Source organism: Dromiciops gliroides, chromosome 3 (assembly GCF_019393635.1).
Source record: "Dromiciops gliroides isolate mDroGli1 chromosome 3, mDroGli1.pri, whole genome shotgun sequence".
NCBI classification, from domain to species: Eukaryota; Metazoa; Chordata; class Mammalia; order Microbiotheria; family Microbiotheriidae; genus Dromiciops; species Dromiciops gliroides.
This window is the reverse complement of record NC_057863.1, coordinates 300,799,974-300,823,232: the sequence shown is the minus strand read 5'-3', so window position 1 is coordinate 300,823,232 and position 23,259 is coordinate 300,799,974. Positions and strand designations below refer to the sequence as shown.

The window sequence follows — 23,259 nt, the reverse complement described above, 5'->3', positions numbered from 1 at the left end:
GAATAAGTCAGCTTTATTTTACCAGCTTCCTATCATTTACGTATTAATTAAGCATACCTTCATCTATATCAGTAATAAAAATGTTAAATAATACAAGGGAAAAGACAAATTCCTGGGAGACTTTACCATTGTGTTCCTTCAAAGTTGACAATGACCCATTAATAGCTATTATTTGGGTTCAGTCATCAACCATTTCTGAATCTCCATAATTGTGCTGTTGTCTATTCCACATCTCTCCATCGTGTCCAAAAGGATAACATGAAACACTTTGCTGAAATCCAGGTAATCTTTATGCAATATTCTTCTGATTTAGTCATGTAACATATTCACTAAGAAGCTATCTGACATGACCTTTTCATGATAAAGCCATGCTGACTCTTAGTGATTATCATTCCCTTTATTAATATTTACAGACCATCAATTCGATATGTTTTATAATTCTTTGAGTAATCAAAACCAAGTCTATTGTATGTAATTTGAAGAATCTGCTTCCTTCCTTTTTTCTCTTGAAAGTCAGTTTAGCCTTATAAGGTACTATGGCAATTCTTCCATTTTCCATGATCTTTCAGAGATCACTGAGAGTAACCTAGAAATGATTCTTTTAGTTCTTTTGGTGCCCCAAGATGTAATTCTGGAACTGAATAGAATTTGTCACTAACAACACCTGACTTTATATCCCTACCAACACCATTTTGGTTCTGTTTTTTCCAAACTAAATGATATAAAAATTATTGTGGCTTCTCTTTGTCGATTATCATCCACCCACTAATCAATTTTGCTTTTTTTACAACTAACGTAATAGCTTAATAAAAATAACCACATCTAACTTACTAAAGCTTCCTTTTTTGTCCAAAGCACCCTTTGCCAAACTCCACTCATGCCAAACATTAACACTTATCATTATTTTTTTTTCAAAAAAAAATTTTTTGGTGAGGCAATGAGGGTTAAGTGACTTGCCCAAGGTCACACAACTAGTTAAGTGTCAAGTGTCTGAGGCTGGATTTGAACTCAGGTCCTCCTAAATCCAGGGCCAGTGCTTTATCCACTGTGCCACCTAGCTGCCCCTGACACTTATTATTCTTACAGGATGACTGCACATTTTTTAGCCATAAATAACTTGTTATGTTGGCCAGTGAATTTCATTTGTTTTCACAGAAGTCTTTTTTTAACTGCTTTCCCATTTCTTTCTTATTGGAATTGCTTTTATTTTCATCTTTAGAATTTCTTGAGCATCATATTCTTCTGAAGAAAATTTCCTCCATAGAATTTTAATCTGTAGGATACCAAGTAGCCTTTCTCAGAAACCCTTTTAAAGTTGTTCTTCAAAAATCTAAGGTACATGTTAGATGCTTCTTAGCTTTTTTCTCCTCTCTCCTAAATTCTAAAATGGAACTATTATGTTCTCTTAAAGTTCTTATCTTCTTGCTTCAGCAACCATTTTCTCCTTTGTAGTGAGCTCAAGTTCAAAATAATATTTCTCCTTTTTTTGTCCATCTTTGAAAGGTTAAAAATATCATTGAGGAAGGCTAGTAATGTATTCATTATTCTGCTTTTGATGAAGTAGAGCCCCAGATGTCCAGATCATCAATATCCCTCATCATTACTATATAATATCTCCATTCTATACTTGTATTCTGTTTTGTAAAGAGTATATATATATATGCATATATACACATATATACTTCACAAAAGAGATGTGGAACATATACATATATGTATTCATAAATACATGCATACATACATGTCTTTAGGTCAAGGAAATTGTAAGATTTTATAATGATAATATTACTTCAGTTTCTCCTTCTATTGATTGTTACCCTTTCTGCCACACTACCTCCTTGAGATTCATGCATTTCCTCACATGAGTATAGCTTCCTAAGGTACAATGCATTTCTGCAAGCACCACCTCTTTATTCTGTTCTTCTGGAATAAAGCATAGCCTTCCAGCATCATATTTTAGGGATGAGTTCTATCTCAGCATGTCTTAGGAATAACCTTAAGGTCAAATTTGCTTCCTTGCTTTCAGATTTTGAGTTTATGTCATTAATTATCCACATTTTGGGAATTTTCACATAAACATCTGAAGTCATGAATACTTTCTGGATCCTATTTTCAATTTCTTCTTTAAATCTGTTACCATCTCTACCATTATTCTTTCAAATATTGTAATGACATCACTATAGTATCTTATACCTTGGCAGCTTCACATGCTCAAATTTCTCCCTCTAATTAACAATTTCAAGTTTCCATTCAAATATGTATACATATGTGTGTATCTTTTGCCAGCCCCAGATAAGAACCTTCCAATCCTAACTGAAAGCCTTTCACTTCTATATTTTGAGCCTTTGGTACCTAGATATATAATTTCACTTTGAAGTCAAGTGCACATGAACGTTTATGCCCATTTGAAAGTTTCATTTTTATTTCATGAGAAGGCATTAGATGTTTTAGAGTGTTGTACAATAAGGAATAATGAAAATATATGATTGAAATATGAATTGAATTATCTTTTCTTGATTGTTTTTCTTGATTTTAACTGGAACTAGGAATGACAGTTTACAGAGCTCTTATTCTCCAGGTGAATAACCCTAAAGGATTAAGTAATCAGGACTAAATAAATCTGTATTAAAAAAAAAAAGTAAATCCCTTTCTAAAGTGACAAAAAATTTTCCCATTTTGCCCCTTCTTCCTAGGTAACAAAAATGAGTTTCCTGTAAAAACAGTATACACCTTTATTAAATAACCCATGAAAACATAAATTGACACTATTAGGTCACATTGATGTGGTGAAGCTATGAATGAGAATGAGATATCATTCATAGTGAGAATATAATGAGAGATATTCCTCATGAAAAATTTCAAGAACTACCCAAGGTGATCATATTTATCTTATGGATCACATCAATCCATATGATGGTAGCATTCCTTTAGAGTAACAGACTTTTCTCCAAATTGGAGATTCACCACCTTGGATAAGATATGAAGTATTTTAAATTCAAATTTAAATGAAATTAAAGTTATCATAGCCCTAGGGTAAAATGAATTGGAACAATACATTTGTAATACAGGTTAGGTGGAATCATTTTTGTGTAACTACTGGGCTTCTAATATATTTATCCCAGGAAAGACATGATAAACACACATGTGTTATTCTGGTTTCTCTAAAATGGCAAACATTTGGCTATTCATGATGAACTGGATTATAAAGCATATTTCTAAAATCATTGAATGCAAATTTCCCATTCTATTTATGCTTCATATTGACATGCAAATTCATGTAAGCATAATAATATTATGCATGACTTTGGACATTGCCAGATTTCTCATCTGTAATACAATTTGAAACATGCACAATTTATATTTGGACAACTGTGAAATTTAATTACTGTTGTCTTATTTCTCCTATTTCTGTTGTTAAATGATGATGAAATAGAGAAAGAATATTTATATTACTAATGCATTAAAAGAGTGAAGATCAAGAGAGAGAAGAACTGAAGTGATATTGTCATCATGGTTTGCTCTAGACCAGCTGGACAGAAGAAAAACAGGAGGTGATCAGAAAACAGATAATGAGCCTGCAATTTAATTGACAGTTAAGGTTCCCTGATGATCTGAGCCTCTTCCTGTTTTACTTTTTTTTTGTAGTTTTTCTACTCTCCTTGAATCAATTTATGATGAACCATCTCAAGATGGAAACAACCATGGTTCATGGTCTTCCTTCTTATTAGACAGGTAGTAGATCATCATTATTTAATTTCTTCCACATAATGTGGCCATAGAATTAAGATGTTGTGAGTTAGCCATAACATAACTTTCAGTTCCATTTGATTCAGCTGTATTTGTAGGGATTTTAAAGCCTAAATCATAGAATATAAGGATGAAAATAGATCTAAAAGGTCAGTTAATCCTGCCTGAACTTGAATTGTAGAGGAGAACTTGTATTCCCCTTTTAAAGTACCTCCCAAAAATTGTTATATAGTCAATTACTTCTCAAAGACCTCCAATGATGTGGCCTCATCACATTCCATAGATTTCTCTGATTGTTAAGACATGATTCTCTACATTGAATTGAAATTTTCCCTAAATCCTCCACTGGTTGGTCTTATTTATGTCCCCTGGAGATCATAAGAATAAGTCTAGCCAATTTTATATATGAAAATCTTTCAAATATATGAAATAGCATGGCTTCCCTAAGTCTACTTTTTGTTCAACTAGGTATTCCCATTTCCTTCAGCTGATCTTTGTATCATGCTTTCAAATTCCTTCTTTATCATAGTCACTCTTCTTTGAATCAATCCTACATTGTCAATTCATGTAAATGTGACAATCAAAATTGAGTGTGATACTTGAGCTGTGGTGTGACCAGGGAAAAGTATGGGGGGACCATCACTTCTCTTACTATTGAAAGTTAGCTTTTATTATGAAAGTAAAATATAATCACATTAGCTTTCATGGCTGCCATGGATAAACAACTCTTATAGGACTAGCATGCCAGTATGATCTCCAGGTCCATTTCACTTGAACTCTTGCCCAGCTGCATCAACCCCAAACCTGTTCTGGTGCAACTGAGTTCTTAAGCCATGTGGTAGAATGTGTATCCTCACCTGTAGTTCAGCAAATGCTTGAATGTGGAGAATTTGTTATGAGCATTTAAAGCCAGGTTAAGTATCAGTACTCTCTCAGCCATTTGAAAGATTCATATCAATTTACCCAAGATATGTGTTAAGGAAAATAGATAAAACAATTTTCCATGCTTTGTGACACCTTTAGGTTTCAAGAACTTTGTTTAATTATTCTGAAGGGCCTAAAAAGGCAGCGCAAGTTCCCATGTATTAAAAATAATGCTACATAGTTCTAGTGGACCTAAATCGTTCCAAGAAGTTTTTTTTTTCAATTCGATTGGTCCTGAACCAGTAGACCTCCCTAAGTACACATCTGAAGATTTCTGTAACCTTGATGTGGCCTCTGATTTTAGCCTTGAAGTAAATTTCCTATCTACATAGCATAATAGGAATTAAACAGCTGATTTCAACAACCTCTTTTTATCATTCAAAACTTATTTAGACTCATGTTTTTACCTCTTAAGCTTTATAATACAGAATGTCACTATCTGATTCTTATGCCATTCACTCATGCCAGTGATTGGGATTCATTATATAAAGAATCACAAAGAAAAAAAAATAACTGATGTTGAACAAAAAGTATTTTCATCTATAATCCATATATTCCTAAAATGACATCTCTCTGCTATTCTCATCTATTTTCTCTTTTTTCTAACCACTAGAACAAAGTAACACCAATATTAGCCATCTTTCATGTAATATCTCCTCAAATACCAGAATACAACCATCATGTTACCTTCCTACCACTATCCACACACACCCTGCCAGTCTTCTTTTCTCCATACTATACTCCTAGTTCGTTTAGTTAATTCATAGTTTCATGTCCCCTCCCCATCTTTCTCACCCTTTTCTGTAGGTATTTCATTTTTCCAATGTACTCCCTAAAATGTGGAGTCCAGAACTGAATACAATGTTGCAAATGTGGTCTTACCAAGGCCAAGCAGATTAAGATGGTCAGCCCCATCATTCTAGACACCATGCTTTTTTTTAATATATCCCAGAATAGCATCAAATTTTTAGCTGGCAAATAACAGTATTAGTTTATGTTGAGTTTATACTCCACTATAATCCCAAGGTCATTTTATGTTAATTTATATATCCCATATCCTGTACTCCTGAAGTTGATTTTTTTTAACCCTTTAGGTCTTTATATCCCTATTAAAATTAATAATTTTCTTCCACTCATTTTTCTAGTTTATTGAGATCTTTGAGCATTCTGATTTTGTCATTCATCACATTAGTTATCCTTCCCAGCTTCATGTCATATGCCAATTTGATAAACATGTCACTTCTGCCTTCACCTAAGACAATGATGAAAGTGCAGAATAGAACAGAGCTAATAACAGAACTCTGCACTGCTCCTCTGGTGTCTTTTTTCTAAGCTGACATCAAAACAATCTTTTTAATTCAATTAGTTTTGAATGTACCTTAAAGTATTGTCATCCAGTCTATATCTTTCCATATTGTCCAGAAGGAAAGATGAGGTTCTTGGTCAAATAGCATCCTGAAATCTATGTCTATGTCATTCCTCTAATGTACCTTCTAATAACCCTGTCAAAAAAAGGTAATGAGGTTATTTGGCTCAATGTGATGAACATTTTCCTTTCAAGATGCTTCACAAGTCATCACTTTGATAATATATTCTAGAACTCTGCCAGAAATCAAACCTTCCTAAATCAACCAACTAAAACTTGGAATAATACACCTTCCTCTCCTTTTAAGAACTGGAACATTTACCCATTTCCAGTTCTGTGGCCTTTCTCTTTTTTCTACTGTTTTTCCAGGGAGGAAGACATATTTAATAGTAAAGAAGTTTAAATGGTCCCTTATTTAATTATTTTCAGAAATTACATTATCCATTGATATGGTTGTTAATATGCTCCTGGAAATTTCCTTTAATTTCCTGGAACTGGATATGGGTCAAAACTGGAAGAACTATAGAGACAGCTAGAGACTTTGAACTGTGCTAACACTGCTTTTAAAGTGTATTTTTTTTTTTAGTTTTTTGTTCTTATCAGTGTATTCTTATATCCTAAAAATGTCACTTGCTATGTATGAAGGAAGATAAAGGAGCATAGGAGCAGACATCAGGGGACCTGAGTTCTAATTCTAGTTCCATTACCTCTTCACATAAATTGGAGTAAATTGTTTTACCTCTCTAAGCTTCAGATCCCTCCACTATAAAATGATACAATACTTGTTCTGCCTACCTCATGGAATTGTTTTGAGTATTAGAGAATATATACAAAAAGATTTGAAAATTGTGAAGTACTATATAACTGAATGATCTTTTTATTGTTATTTCTCTTTCTCTCCACTCCTTTCACCTTCTTTCTGCTCTTTTCCAAATCTCCTTTTCATTCTCCTTCCTTCCCACCATAGGGATGAAAAAGGAAATCTTCCCTGTGATGATCTCAGTAGGCACCTAGTGGGCAAGCCAGTGCATAAGGGATCTGAATCTCCAAATTCATTTCTTGACCAAGAATATAGGAAGAGATTTAATGTGGTTGAAGAAGATGCTGTTTTATATTGCTATGAATATGATAAAGGAAGATCAAGCAGTCAAGGAAGAAGAGAAAGCACTCCAACTTATGGTAATTTTTTTCTTATTCTGTCTAGAGTTTTGGTAGGCATGATTTACTTGTTATTCACCTCAGACTCAATGAAAACTGCTTTTAGGGGTTTGGACAACTTTTGATGAGGTATATGGCTTCTCTGTGCATATTTAATTGACCTGTTGATTTTATTTTCTTTTGTCAAACATCATTTATTCCACCAAATGAGTAACATGAGCTATAACTGTAATGATGAGCTCATTAATAGTTCCAAAAGCACTGTTTTCCATTAGTAGAAATATATGTAGTTAGAAGTATAGTGTTTATCCTAAGATTTTCTCAATACCTTATAGCATTTGTCTATGTCAAGAGGTCCAAAATCAGTACAATCTAAGATTTCATCTGTTCTGAATTCTTTTTCTAAGGGAACCATTAAATGTACAAGAAGAATGCAATTGTTCACACCTTTTCCCTTTTTTTGGAGATATGTTATCAAAGAGATCTTAAGATTTGTCTTTTATTCATTCATACATGTATTGAGGGCCTACTATGTGCTTGATCTCACATTAAATCCTAGCAACATATTAACTTTTTCACGTGTTCCATGATTTGCTAAAAATTATTGAAATTGAGGTGAGTGTTTGGATAAAATGTAACATTAAAATAAGAAATCAGTTGTCCAGTACTTAATGAAGTTCTACGCACTTCTTTGAGCTTCCTACTCAATGTCCTAAGGAAGTCACGGTCCTTTCTTCAGGTGCTTGAGAAAAACCTAAAACCAATATCATTCAAAAAATATGTATGACTTTTTTCTCAGGATAGAGAGGTACTTAGAACTACAAAAGGAAATAGTAGAACCTATTAAAGTATAGAAGATCCTTTGTTTTATACCCTTTTGGGAGCTGCCTAATGAAGAAAAACTAAGGAATCTGCGCTAAGTTGTACCTAAGGGATGGAAAGGAGTAATACTAATATTTTTTAACTTTTGAAGCCAATATAATAGAAACAGACTAAAGGTTTTGTGGAATTAGCTAGAGTTTAGCTTTGTTTTAGTGTTCCCAATTTCTAAATTATTTACCCATAAAAGCACTCAGTAGAAATGTTTGTGGGATAACAACATAGTTTTCATGCTGAGATTTTCTTGAAATTTTGAAGCAGTGGTAATATAATTAATATATTTATTTTAAATGTTTTAGTAAACAATTCTATCTATCTGCCAGGCATATGCCTTTTAAACCATATTTTTTTTCCAAAACCATCATATGTTATGTGATGCTATGCTATATCGCTCTTATAGGAAGAGTCAGAATTTGATGTATATGCTTTAAAAAAAAATTTCTCCCCTGTACTGTTTTATCAAAATTTATAAAATATCTCATATTACCCTAAATTAAAAATATACAATTCAAAAATGCACATTTTAGACTATTAAAGCATAAAGTTGCACTAAGACTTTGGAGGCACCTTATATGCTATTTTTTTCTGAACACCCATACATCCCAAAGTAAGCAATAGTTACTTTTTTCCCCTACTCTGAGGAATTGCACCCTTATGGATCTAAATCTCTCCCCCACCCCATACATACATCTTGCCTCCCCTTCCCCAGTAAGATAAAACTTTGGTTAGATGTTGGTAGAGAAAGCATCACAAGGTTCAGTTCTCTAGTAAGTCTCCACATTGGGATAAATAGATATTTATCCTGTCTAAGGAAGAGATTCCTATGAGCCCACATCCTGACAATAAGCATGATTCACTCCAGAGGAAACCCTTAATAATATCAACCTGAGTGTTAGCTTTTATTCTCTTTTCTCTTTGTGCCCCTAAAAATCTCTCCAGCCCAGTGGTCTATTCACACCAGAAGATGCCTAACCCTATCATAAGAAGTACAGGGCTTGTTGTAATGGACTTTATTTTCTCTGCTACAGCTGATAGAAACTTTGGTTTCACCTATAGAAGGGTTGCTGCTTTTTGTTCTTTGTCTTCAGTATATACTAAGTCCAGAAGCCAAGTTCCTAACTTCCCCCACAATTTTCTCAATTGTGCTAGCCACCATCACATTCTATACAGGTTACCCCAAAGCTTTTAAAGCTTAACAATGCACTAAGATTTTTGAAACACCTTGTATTGTAATTGGCTATGAACATATAGATATGCAATCATTCTTTCTCTTCAGTTTCCTATCCATCCTGAGCCTTTCTGAATTCAATTTGATTATACAACCATTCATTAAGTGCTCACTAAAATAGTACTGTTGTCCGTGGAATAAAAATCCAAATAAAAACAGATTGTACCCTCAAAGAGCTTGCATTCTTTTGGGAGAGTGAGGAGGAGCGAAGACATAAACATGAATGACTGATCAAAGGAAGAACAAGATAAGTGGAAAGGAGAAGTCAAAAGTTCCAAAGGTCCAAAGACAAATTTCATGAGGAAGAGATCGCTATTTGTAACATGTTCAGGATAACTTGTGTGTCTGTGATATTATAATTCTGCTGATTGCAAATATTTGGTCATTAACACCAAAATACTTTTGACTTTTCTTCTTTGTTCATTTGGGCACCTTGGTGATTCCTGTATCTTCCCCATATTTCCTTTTCTTTCTCCACAGTGTGATCTTGAAGCTCACTTAGAATCATGTACTCCTTTTTTACAATTTTCTAGGTTGAGCTCATCCTCTTTACTCTTCCTAGTAGGTCCAAAGCAAAGCCTAATTTTTTTTTTCACTAACCTCCAATTGGCCTACTAGACTCTTACTCAGTCAACAGTGCCTTACCTTAAAAACTGGGAATAAGAAAAATCCCCAGAATATGGACTTGACATCTTTATCAAGAGACATTTAAAAGACATATGATATATACAGAATCCTCAAAAATCTTGATCCTATATACAAGGCTGTCTAAAGTGATTGGGCTGGGTTTAACATCCAGCAGGTGCAAAGTCAAAAGCCAAAGAGTTCAATTCACAAAAAGTTCTAACCAAATAATAAGAGCAAATCCTTCTCTCTCAGAATCTCAGTATATCTCAGAATCAAATATATAAAACAAACAGCTTCATGTCTAAATTAAATAGTCAGTAGATAGCACCTTTACTAAGATCAGTATATTTCTATGAGGTCTTTCTTGTGCTAATTTTGACTTATATTATCATTGTTCACTGGGGCAGCTACATGGCACAGTGGATAGGGTGCTGGGCCTGCCTGGAGTCAAGAAGACTAATCTTCCTAAATTCAAATCTGATCTTAGATACTTCCTAACTGTGTGACCTTGGGAAAGTCACTTAACCCTGTTTGCTTCAGTTTCCTCATCTATAAAATGATCTGGAGAAGGAAATGGCAAGCTACTCCAATATTTTTTGCCAATAAAACCCCAAATGGCTTCATGAAGAGTCAGATGCCTGAAAATTATAGAACAACAAATCATTATTCATTATATTAAATTTTTAAATATTTTCTTAGGTATTTCTAATCCTGAAAGGAAACGTGCGGAAAGGGCAAGAGAGTCAACTTCCCAAAGCAGAAAGACTTGGGTTCAAGTTCCATTTCTAACATTTTTGGCCAATTAAGTTACTTGTCTCCTTAGTACCCCAGCCAATTTTAATAACACTATGAGTTTCAGAGTAATGCCAATCTCCCTTGATAGAGAGGATTTCCTTTACCACTGAAATCACAGATCCAGTTCAAAGAGTCCTTCTCTTTATATTTTCAACAAATATAAGTAATATATTCTTAAGGTTGTTAGACTGATGAGATATTATGCCAAATAAGTTTTATGTCAGTTAGGTGACATTCAGTAGACCCCTGGGCCTGGATTCAAGATCAGGTTTCTAGTCCAGCCTCAGATATTTATTACCTGTGTGACCCTAGTCAAGTCACTTAATCTCTAAATTTCCTCAACTTTAATATAGGGGTGAAAGTAATAGATTCTATATCACAGGATTCTTATGAGATATGGGGAGATATGGGTTCCTATGAGATATTATTTCAAATGAAATAATGTTTAAGTCTTTTAGCATAGTGCCTGAAATATAATAATTAATAATTGTTTATATTTGCAAGGGGGGATCCAATTATACCTGAAAGCAGCAGAATCTGAGGAATGAGGTAACACTCTGGTGGGATGTTGAAATCTTAGTTAATTATATAATTAGAAATAGTATTAAGTAATAGCTAAGATGTCACCCCTTCATGTTAGAGCACTTAAAACATCAGGTGGACCCCATAAAGTGGGTGCCCAAAACAGCAAAATTTTGGCATATGTATGAATAATGACAAGAAAAGTGCTAAAGAGGACTGCCAAAACTTAATTATAAGAAAGATTCCAAAGTGAGGCTTAACTTAATTGTTAACTGTTTTTCCCATTTGATTCAGCCAATGATTGAAAATGGAGCCTATCCCTGCTTCCCCTTTACTTGGCTATTCACAACCAATTTTTCATTGGAGGTGATGAATTGATGAGGTACCAGTATAATACAGTGATTCATAATCAGAAAAGTGATTTCAAATCTTACTTGAACTCAGTAGGGTTCACTTTCTACCCATGGCCTTTGGTAAGTCACTTACCTTCTCAGCATCTCAGTTTCTTCTGCAAAAAATGAGAGTGTTGGACCTGATGACTTCTAAGGTCCCTTCAAGCTCTGAATCCATGATCCTGTTAATATCCTCTGAGCTAAATCATGACATTGTTTTAACCCTATTCCTGCAGCTTATTCTGCCCCAGCTCTGTTTTAGGTAGAAGACTCCAGGCTAAAGTCAGAGAAGTATAAAGTTTGTAAGGGAAAGAGGGAATATGACAAATTCCCTAGTATTCAAGCCTCTTTTCATACCTATGTTATATATCTTAGATGCCATCAGAGGTCATCCAGATTCTCAGTGAATAATATGAATAGAATTTGTTTCTAAATATGAAAGGCATGAGAGAGATCTATTTAAGGATGCTTTTCTGTCAAGTTTTTTATAGACAGATACTCCAGAAAATGGACTGGCAGCAAATCAATTTCTTGATGATGACCATACCTCTATCTCAGTTCTTATATTAACAAAGATCTTCAATTTCATTCCAAGTAACCAAAGTTTGAAATTAAAATTACTCTGTGCTGTTGAACAAACATGAAGGGTCATCCAAATGACCCTTCTAGCAAAGGTGGAATGTATGTGTCTGACAGTTTATCCCCAAGTGACTCTAATGAACCTAAATTTAACTATAAAGTATGTTCATTTCCCCTTAAGGTAGGAAAAAAATGTTACACAATATGCCTTGGAGTATTATAGACATTTTAACTTTGGTTTGGTAAATTTATTAGAAATTCAGAAAGAAAATAGTGCGTATATGGTATTTTCTTTTCCGGTAATAGTGGGCTCCATGCTTTCTATTAATTCCTTGGTAGGAAGTTAGGCTCTTAGAGGTACTGCCTGGTAGACCTTTTAGTGTACTGCAAAATGTATACTAATAGATTCAATGTCTTGAGTGATTGCTTTACTCACAGAAAGTACAGCAAGAAGAATCTGCTTCAGGGACCCTGATCTAAAACTCCTTTTCACAGTTTATGCTCAAGTCAAACTGAATTATTCATCCCCCATATCTATGATTTGCTTGAGCTATCCTCTATAATTGAAATTCCTCTTTGGGTATTGAAATCCTACCCCCCTTTTATGGCCCAATTCAAATGCTACCTCCTTAATGAAACTTTCCCCCTGATCCTCCCCCTTGGCTATGCACTTCTCATGTGCACTTATTATTTTGTCTACGTCTTATGCTACCTTTCTAGACTGAAAGCTCCCTGAAGACAAGGGCCTTGTTTTATTTAAAAGCAGGTGAATGAATGAATGAATAATAAGATAGTCAAAAGCAGAATCAATTATGAAAACATGTCCCCTAAATTTATACCACATAACAATAAAGCTATATGCAAAGTTTGACTTTTCCACACAAAATATTTCTTATGGGGCAGCTAGGTGATGCAGTGGATGAAGCACCAGCCCTGGATTCAGGAGGACCTAAGTTCAAATCCAGCCTCAGACACTTGACACTTACTAGGTGTGTGACCCTGGGCAAGTCACTTAACCCTTATTGCCCTCCAACATATATATATATATATATATATATATATATATATATATATATATATATATATATATATATATGGGACAGAGAAAAATACCTTTACTGTCTTTATTATAGATTATGGGTCATCATTCAGTAGGTTATGGGGTAGAAAATTCCAGAAGTATAAAAATACAGTTTTGTAAGGTTTTCTTTTCCTTACCTCCTTCTGAAAAAGTAACCAAAATGAAAAACTATCCCAGTTTATTCCTTCCTAAAATGTTTGCTAGCATGTAGGCATAGATGAAAGCTGGGACAGATGGGTACAAAGCTGACATAAAGCAATACCTAAGGCAATTGCTAAGGACATACAATGCCCACCAGGAATATATTCCTTTCTTACCTTTTTTCTCTTCACCTCCATTTTCTCTGTGATCCAGTCTTTTTCATTATTCCTTCTTCTCACCTCAACCCATTTTGATTCTTCTCCCTTTAGACATTTTCTGTTGTTGTTTTTTTTAATCCCCTGCCTAAACCTGAGACCTCTTAGTAGGACCCACTGGCCTTTCACTAACACCTATATCAGCACCCCATACCTGAGAAGTTCGTAAGAGGATCGATTTAGAGCTGCAAGTTCTTGGCCGATGAGCAAAATTGCAAATTCATTGATGGAAAGAATTATTGTACTTCTCCCAAAACTAGAGAATTGTCATTCTTGCCTGGGTCTGTTTAGAACCAAAGTCAATGTTGTTGTTCTTGTTGTTGTTTTGCTGTTGTTTTAACTGCTGTTTGAAGGGATCTTATAAGTCATCTAGCCTGACCTCTTTATTTTACAGGAAATGAGGCCCAGAGTATGATGACTTGCTAAAGGGCATATATGTAAATGGACAGAGCCTGAATTCAAATCCGAGTCCTCTAACTTCATATAAACACTTGTTCCTTCTATTTGCCTACAGTAATGAACTGGAATTCAAATAGATTTTAATGACTAAGTTAGCAATAATGTAGTATGTGGTACTTAGAATGGGTACTCAGAAAAATATTAACAGTAAAAAAAAAGTGATTTAGTTTTCCAAGGTAACATCAGTGCATCCACCAAAAAAAGTGTTAAGAAAAATGGGAGGGCAAAAGATATTCTTTTAAAATCAGCTATACCTTATCTTAGAATATCTGCTAATTTGCCAAAACAACTGCCTTCAAAATTAATGAGACTAGGGGCAGCTAGATGGCGCAGTGGATAGAGCACCGGCCCTGGAGTCAGGAGGACCTGAGTTCAAATCTGGCCTCAGACACTTAACACTTACTAGCTGTGTGACCCTGGGCAAGTCACTTAACCCCAAATGCCTCACAAAAACAAACAAAAAAAATAATGAGACTAATAAGCTATCAATGAATCATTTGGCAAGGCAGCGAAGCCATTTGCTATGTATGCCTTTCCTCTCTCTCCCATTTGCAGGCACTTCATACAACCTTGGAAATCCATAAAAAGACAGTCACAGTTGGTCAGTTGCCCTTGGGAAGGAATTGGACATTGTTATAGAAAGAAAGCATATTTCATCATAAAAACACATAGAAATGTTGATTGAGAGCTAAGAATCAAAACTCTTCCTTGATTTATTGAAAAATCTCAGATTTCACAAAGACCAGGAGAGTGTCCACAAATAAACTCCTTGGTCTTCAGAGTAAGCTGTTTCTTAGTTGCATATTAGCAGATACTGAAGAAATACATGTATTTCTATGACATTTAGCCATAAGATCATTTTTCATATGAGTAGTTTGACAACAGAATATCAAATGCCATTTTCCTTTTACATATATCAATTACTGGGTGCTTTAAATTTATATATATATATATATATGTATATATATATATATATGTTTGATAGATAGATGATAGATAGATAGATAGATAGATAGATAGATGATAGATATTTTAGCACTCAAGTTGGATTCCCCTAGATGGTTAATAGAAAACGCAGCATCACATAGTAGGTAGGGTGCTATACCAGTCAGCAAACTTTGGGTTCAAATCCTGCCTCAGACACTTATGAGCTATATGACCCTGGGCAAGTCTCTTAACTTCTCTGTGCTTCAGTTTCCTTATCTGTAAAATGGGTGTTGACGGCAGTTCAAGTCTCTTCCAGCTTTAAAGCTATTGTCCTATGCATTTCATCTGGACTGGAGTATAGGAGACTTCATTGCCAATTCTTAGCACTCTGGAACATCCTTCCTACCTCATCTACCACTGTACTGTGTCTTTGAGAATAGCAAAATTACAATAACCCGGTAACATATTGCAAATTTGTCACTGTGTCAAGTGGACCTACTCAGGTCCTATTTTATTCCTGATTTCAAAAGCGTAGCACATCCTGTTCTCTATGATTTTGAAGCTATGTAATCTTCACTAACAGAAAAGGTTTGGGGAGAGTTGAGAACCTCAGCAATGAAACATTTACCACTTTGAAAAAAAGAGAAAAAGAGGGAAGATGGAATCCAAATGGAAACTTGCAGATTTAAGTAGCACATACCTATTAGCAGATACAGATGTAGAATTGAAATGTATTCATCAAATCTCTAAAGAAGAAATATGAACCCAGGCAGAAGAGCTCTAGCCTCAGTTCCCTCAGCTGACAAATTGAGATCCTGATAGCTTCACTGCCTGTCTCACAGGATTGTGACAAGGATTAAATGAGATAATGTGTGTAAAGTGCTTCACCGATTATAAAGTGCTCCAGAGATGGAAGGAGCAGTTATTATTCTGTAATCACTATAATAACTCTGGATTTTTAAAAAAATAGCGCCTTCTGTAATCAGGGCTATTTGGTCAGCTTAGTAAAATAGTCTTGTGACCAGATATGACAGTAATTGTGGACTCAGACAATGCAGATAGCTGTTAAAAAAGCAATTTCATGACCCACAGAGTCCCCAGCAAGTTGTAGACTATGCTGAGGTCATTTCCTAATGCAGAAAGTAAAAGAATCTTCAAGGGACATGTACCTACTAACTTTTTCCAGGAGGGAAGGATTTTCATTTTCTCCTTAAATAGTCTTTCTTTTTGGAGGAAGAAACACCCAGGCTTTTTCTTCACATTATTTCCATCCTGCAGGATCCTTCCTGGGAAACTAACCTTATATCTGCCTCATATTTCCCCTCAGTGGTGCAATGAAGGGTGGGTCATAGCAAATGAGCAGTTAAGGACTGTAGAAAGTAGGAAGTCCAAGGAGATGGCAACAACATAGAATGCCCCAGTCAAACTTTCAGTCTCTCCCAGGAGCATGTTATCTCTCGACTACTGGGCCTTACCAATTTAGTCTCATAAAACTGTGAACAATTTACTAGCACACTTCTAGCCTCTCTCCCTTTTTTGCAATAAAATAATGACTAGAATGAAGCAAGGTAAACAAGTCCCGGAGAGGAAAAATTTCACAAGATAATTCAAGGAAGAAAAAGATGTCACCAAGATTAAGGAAATGAACCTTAAGAAAGGATGTTTTTTATTAGGTGTGGGCTTTATGTAGGATTTGATGAAAAATAAAAGATTAGGACTGAAAAGCCAATGCAATTATTAAAAGACATAACAATTACTAAATATATTAATTAATTTAAAGGCGAAGATCAGAAATTCTGCTCTCCCTACTAGACAAGAAGAGAAAATTCAACTGACAATACTGACTTAAAATACCACTCAAAACAGCCTACAGTTAGAGTTCTAAGCTGTCACTAGTGACAAATAGATACAGAGGCCCACTCTCCTTCCCCAACATAATAAGAGGTTCAGTTTCTTTTTATTCCCTAAATTATATTACCTAAAAATAATGATCCCCAAGCCATTTTGAGGATCAAAACTCTTTCCCTCTCAGGCCCTGACATGTTAGTAGCTGTAATAACTACTGATTGAGAAAATATAAGATGACAAAAAATCATAACAAACTGAGTAAAGCTTTTTAAATGCATTTGTCTTTTATTCATCACAATAGCATGAAAAATAGCAATACATACCTGTGCAAAACATTATTCAATCCTCAGGAGGTATGTTTCTCTATTTATTATACCAAGTCACACTGCATATTTTATTGGCTAAATAAAGATCAAGGTGACAGTGCTTAGTGAGTGGGGAAAAAAGTGAATTTCCAAATGCCTTGCCATAACAATGACCCCAGGGTGTACTCAGAACTACTGAGCAAATGAAGCTGGAGGCATCAGTTCTTAACCTTTTTTGTGCCATGACATGATCCCTTTGGCAAGTGGGTAAATCCTAAGGATCCCTTCTCAGAATAATGCATAAATGCATAAAATAAAATGCATAGAACTATGAAGGAAACCAAATATACTGAAATACAGTTATTTAATTTTTTTTCAAAAATACACATGTAAAAGTTCATGAATCTCCACTGCTTTGGCAATGTCAAGAGAATTGTGTTATAAAGATGTAGAATTAACAAAAAGACCTTCAACCTTTTCCCCTGTGTAACAGGCAGCTAATGGTGTTCAGTGAGCCCAAAGTCAGGAAGATCTGCGTCCAAATCAGCTTCAGACACTTTACTAGCTTTGTGACCCTCAGCATTGTTTGCCTCAGTTTCCTTATCTGTTAATTTTGAATAATAGAAGCACCTACATCCCTGGCTTATCATAAGGATCAACTGAAAAAAAAGTTTGTTTAAGAAAGAAAGAAAGAAAGAAAGAAAGAAAGAAAGAAAGAAAGAAAGAAAGAAAGAAAGAAAGAAAGAAAGAAAGAAAGAAAGAAAGAAAAAAAGAAAGAAAAATTCTTAGCATAGTGCCTTGCACATTGTAGGTAATATGTAAATACTTGTTCCCTCATCCTTTGTCACCTGACATAGCATCAAATATTTGGAACAGAAAGGGAGCTCAGAGGCTATACACCTGCCTCATTTTACAATTCAGGAAACTGAGGCAGAGAGTTAAGTGACTTATCCAAGGTTACACAGGTAGCAAATGATGGAGTCAGGATTTGAACCATACCTTGATGTACCATGTTGACTCCTCCAGCTAGGGAAATCTAATGGGGACAACCTGCCTTTATATTTCCTAGTATTATAGATGTTCAGCAGGGGAAAATAAAGCCCAATATGTTGTAAATTTGCCTAGTTATAAATTTGGAGAAATGTCTTTTGGATTAGCCTGCATCTCTAGTAACTAAATAAATGTTTCAACTATAAGTCCTTGTGAAAAAGGTTCATAGAGGAGAAAATATCCATCAAAACTTTACCCAATTAAATATAGTCTAAATAATAAATATAGTTTAAATAATATAGTCTCCACTAAAAGCTTCTTGTGTTTCTAAAGTTTGACTTATTTCAGAAAAGTATCCCTTCTTCATGTCAGTGTGTTGGCCATGGGCAAAATAGAAAATAAGGTAACTTCTACAGAGCATGGGGAGAAGAGGGGTATAAAATATACAAACACACATATATGGATAGATACATGCATACATATATACACATTAAAATATATACATACATGTATATGCAGATATCATACCTGTTTATATGTGTTTGTGTTTATGTATACATATGTGTGTGTATGTGTGTATTAAAGAGAAGACCAGATATTTGAAATACATCCCTAACTGAAACTTGCAATATGTTTTCCAGTAGGAAAAAAATGTAATAAATTAGGGTAAATTGAGTTAGGATTACTTGAAGGAGTACTATCCTGTTACTGCTATATTTTAGTTCTATTATAGTTTAGTAGAATTTTGTGCTGTGGTCTAGAAATCTCACAACCATTTATTACATTTTTCCTCTGCAAAAAGAAATGTGTTCTGAGTTCCAAATAACTAGGTCATCCATTCTAAAGTAGAGTGTTTCCTAAAGAGATAATTAATATTTTATTTCTTTATTTAGCCTTGGCTAAAAAGCTAAGAACTGAGTAGAGCAAATTTCAGTGGTGATAAAAGACCAAAATTAAATAAGGAAAAGAGTGCCTAGAACAAACTAGATCTCCTCAGGTCAGTTGAACATTGTATCATTTCATTCAGCGTTAGCTAGAAGCAACGTTGGAGACCATCTAAACCAAGCCCTTTATATTAAAGAAAAGAAAATGAAGTTCAGATAGTGGTTAAATGACTTTTCCAGGGTCATATAGTTACAAATTGGGATTAGAATGCCGACCTTCTAATTCCCAAATCCAGTGTTCTTTTCACTAAGCACCCTGGACTGATGACATAACTCTCTAGGGTATTTGAGTAATTAATAGATCCATTCACCATTCTTTTCAAGAAATGAAAGGGAATCTTAAAAGGACTGAGAAAAGATGGATATTGTTCCCACCATCCTAAGGTGGAACAAAAATGAATAGAAATCAAATACCGATTGGATCAAAAATCAATAGGTAGGAAAATACTAGAATAAAGAATAAAAACAATTTTCATCCATCAGGAAGTGTACAAGCTACCGCAGAAAAAATCAGTATGGCTTTTTGAAGAGCAAAACATGGCAGACTAATTTAATTTCCAGTAGAGCTACAGTATATAGGAACAAGTTTACAGAAACAAATCAATTCCTTACCTCTACTTTTCACCCTTTTTTTGATCAGCAATAGAAATGTTTTCCAAATAGGATGACCTGGCCAAACATCTTGTCAGCAGAAAATGGCAATTAGATTTATTTTTAGTTATTTTTATTGAGCATTTTCCCATTTTCCCCCAATTGAGGGAGATTGTATTCACTATGCCAGGCACATGGATTAAAAAAAAATAGCTGACCACCTTGCAGATCTTTAGTAAAATGTGCTTTTCTATTAATTGGGGCACATTGAGATGCAGCTTTGGGAAATGGCTATTTTCTTTTTGTTTTCTTGATGCATATTATAGTACTGTGCCACCTAGTCAAAAAAGGAGTGCTGTGAGCAAATCCAATATGAGTGCCCAATATAAGGACCCCCAGGAAATCAGATCCAGTAAGCATGTGATGACAGAATCACAAAGAAATGCAAAATGTAAAGCATGATAGAATGGTATTCTTGTGAACTAATTTTTAAAACTAACATTTTTATTTAGATGTTTGTTAAAAATAAAATAGTGGGGGCGGCTAGGTGGCGCAGTGGATAAAGCACCGGCCCTGGATTCAGGAGTTCCTGAGTTCAAATCCGGCCTCAGACACTTGACACTTACTAGCTGTGTGACCTTGAGCAAGTCACTTAACCCCCATTGCCCCGCAAAAAAAAAATTAAATTAAATTAAATTAAAATAAAATAAAATAAAATAAAATAAAATAAAATAAAATAGTAACATTAGAATTTGAGATAGCCCTGATGCCTAGAATCCTAAGAACAACAGACCATTTAGTTTTCCCATGAATTTTAAAAAATTCTATTTGGGCTTCTAATTGCACCTAAATATAGGTGAGTTGACAAATTGCAATCAACATAATCTGCATGTTTCAAATTGGAAAGACTTTAAACCATCAACTGTATTCTGATCTGCCAAGACTTGTCATTTATACTGGAATTTTTCTTACTACTTTATATGAATGCTCTATTAAACTCATGTTATAAAATTTTGATGCAATAAAATATGAAATAAGAAGCCAGCCTTACAACCAACAGCATCTTTTATACTTGCACAAATAATGTGTTTACTTCTAAAAATTACTTTCCAACATTGATGTTTCTGTGCCTTTTAAAAAAAAAAAAGAACTCCATGTCTTTCAAAAGTTATATTTTAATTACAGTCATGTCTTTCTGAATTTCTTGTGCAGTGTACATCTTTGATATTCAGGTAGAAATGCTCCACACTGATTATATGATTTATCATTCTGCCAAGATCTAGAATAAATGACAGGCCACTTTTTCTTACCATGAATGCTAAAAGTATGTGCCATCCTGGGCCTTACTGTGCCAATTGGTGTGTCCCCCAACCAGCTATGGACATACAAGAGATATAAATTATAATTCATGTCAGAGAGAGTCACTACAACTCATACCCACTTTAGGTTTCCAGAAGTGATGTGAATATTGGAAAATGGGATCTTGGTAGCCAAATAAATACAATGATAGATGCATAGATGATAGATAGAAAATAGATTAGATATAGATATTAACACAATAAATATACAGATATGCTTAATAGATATAAAATCTGTTTTTCTATATATAAATATTAAGAGAAAAATATTTAGATAATAAAGTATAGATCTAGATATGATATCAATATGTATATAATTGATCGATATGTAGATATTGAGATAAATATGTAGAATTAAAGTATAGGTAAACGTAGAAATGCAGATAAATATATAGCTATAATTGGCATAGATACAAATATCTTTGTATAGACAGATATTAAGAGAAAAAAACATATAGAAGATCAGATGAAGTAGACTGATATAGGTATAATTGACAGCTATATAGAGAGATATTAAGAGAAATAGTGATAAAATATGTGTAGATATATGAATATTAAAATAATTGGCATAGGTAAAAAGTATCTGTGTTAATATATGTATATTAAGAGAGAGAGAATTTTTTTTAGTCCAAAACTCTGATTTAATTTGTGTTGGGAACTCTTACTATGGAAACTCCCATTACCAGTGAAGAGCAGCAACCAGCCTGAGATTGGAGCACTGAGACATTAAGTGATTAGCTAGTATGGTAACACAGATGGTATGTGTCAGACTAAAAACTTGAACCTAGTTCTTCCTCACTCCAAATCCATTGTATCACACTGCCTCTCATATAAAATATTCTTCAAATAAAATACTCTGAAATGAGTATAGATGCCTGTCTTTTGGTTCCATGACTTAGAAATTACCAGTCCATTCTGCAAAGTGAAAGCGAACCAGTTATTTCAAAGAAGCCCAAATGAAAACCAAACCAAATATGATTTTTGGACTGAATTGTCTACTTTCCAAGTGGTTCTGTTGGCATATTATAGACATGGTAATGGATGTAATGCTTTTCAAATGTCAGTGTTGTATGATACTGTGAAATACAGCCTGCATTCATTTGGCAGCCCGAATCTGTGAAGCAGGATGGGGGAAGTGGCTGAAGGTCTTGTTCTTCAGTTTTTGTCCAATCATGCTGCCCATGACTGACTTTAAGATCGCAGACAAGACTGGCTTTGTGATTTGAGGCAAGCCACTTATCTACCCCCTTCTGTGAAATGAGTCATGTTGGCCCAGTGCCTACTTCACAGAAACTTAAATTCTTATAACTTCAAGGAATCTTAGAGATCCTCTTCTTCAATCCCCTTCATTTTATGGATGAGGAAACTGAGTCTCTGAGAGGTGAAGTGATTTGTCCAAGGTCACACAGTGACAGAACTTCAGTCACTTGACCATAAATCCATTGTACCACAAATGAGATCATGGCTAAAGCTGTTCACACACCTTGAAAGAGAAATGTGGAATAAAAACTTTTCTTAAGCTCATCTGTTTTATATCTAAAACTTCCAAATGTTAGTTTAGATGAATAAACCACCCCTAATATTTAAATGGAATTTTGCAAAGCATATTAAATCAATTATAAGGACCTGTATCCTTTCTGTTGGTATTAAACCAAAATAGAAACCAATTTCTGAGAGCCACATATTGACTTATGGGACCATAAACTATGCTGAATTGTACTTTTATTTATTTTGTTAAGTATTTCCCAATTTCATTTTAATTTGGTTCCAGAGGAGCCAGGAGTTTGACAACCGTGCTGTGGCAGATGTATTGAAATCAACTCTGGCATTTTATAGAATAGTTCCAAATCCTATTCATTGGTATCATTTATCTGTAATCACCTAAGATACCTATGGCATAATTTTCTCAAATATGTTAGCTGGCAGAAGTGTTTTGCTGCAATTCCCTGCATCACTCTGATGTCCTTGAGGTCCATACCAGATAGCTGAATTCAAAGTGAAATTGCCTTACACTGAGAACTTTTTAGTACTTTTACTAATTAAACTGCTTGGAGTGGCTAGGTAGTGCAGTGGATAGAGCACTGGACTTGGGATCAGGGAGACTCATCTTCATAAGCTCAAATCTGGCCTCAGATAGCTACTAGCTGGGTGATCCTAAACAAGTCACTTAGACCTGTTTGCCT

At 34.5% G+C, this 23,259-nt stretch overlaps 1 protein-coding gene across 10 annotated transcripts in view; it reads left to right on the top strand.

Moving 5' to 3' along the window:
• CNKSR2 (connector enhancer of kinase suppressor of Ras 2) overlaps nucleotides 1-23,259 on the top strand; it is a 322,983-nt gene that overhangs the window by 189,285 nt on the left and 110,439 nt on the right. For 5 of the 10 annotated variants that reach the window (XM_043991405.1, XM_043991402.1, XM_043991407.1 and 2 more), the window contains 2 exons: nucleotides 3,646-3,732; nucleotides 7,005-7,216. In XM_043991405.1, the coding sequence (XP_043847340.1) occupies nucleotides 3,646-3,732; nucleotides 7,005-7,216 (299 nt within the window). The remainder of the gene's footprint in view (nucleotides 1-3,645; nucleotides 3,733-7,004; nucleotides 7,217-23,259) is intronic. The other 5 variants (XM_043991408.1, XM_043991406.1, XM_043991404.1 and 2 more) reach the window with 1 other exon arrangement.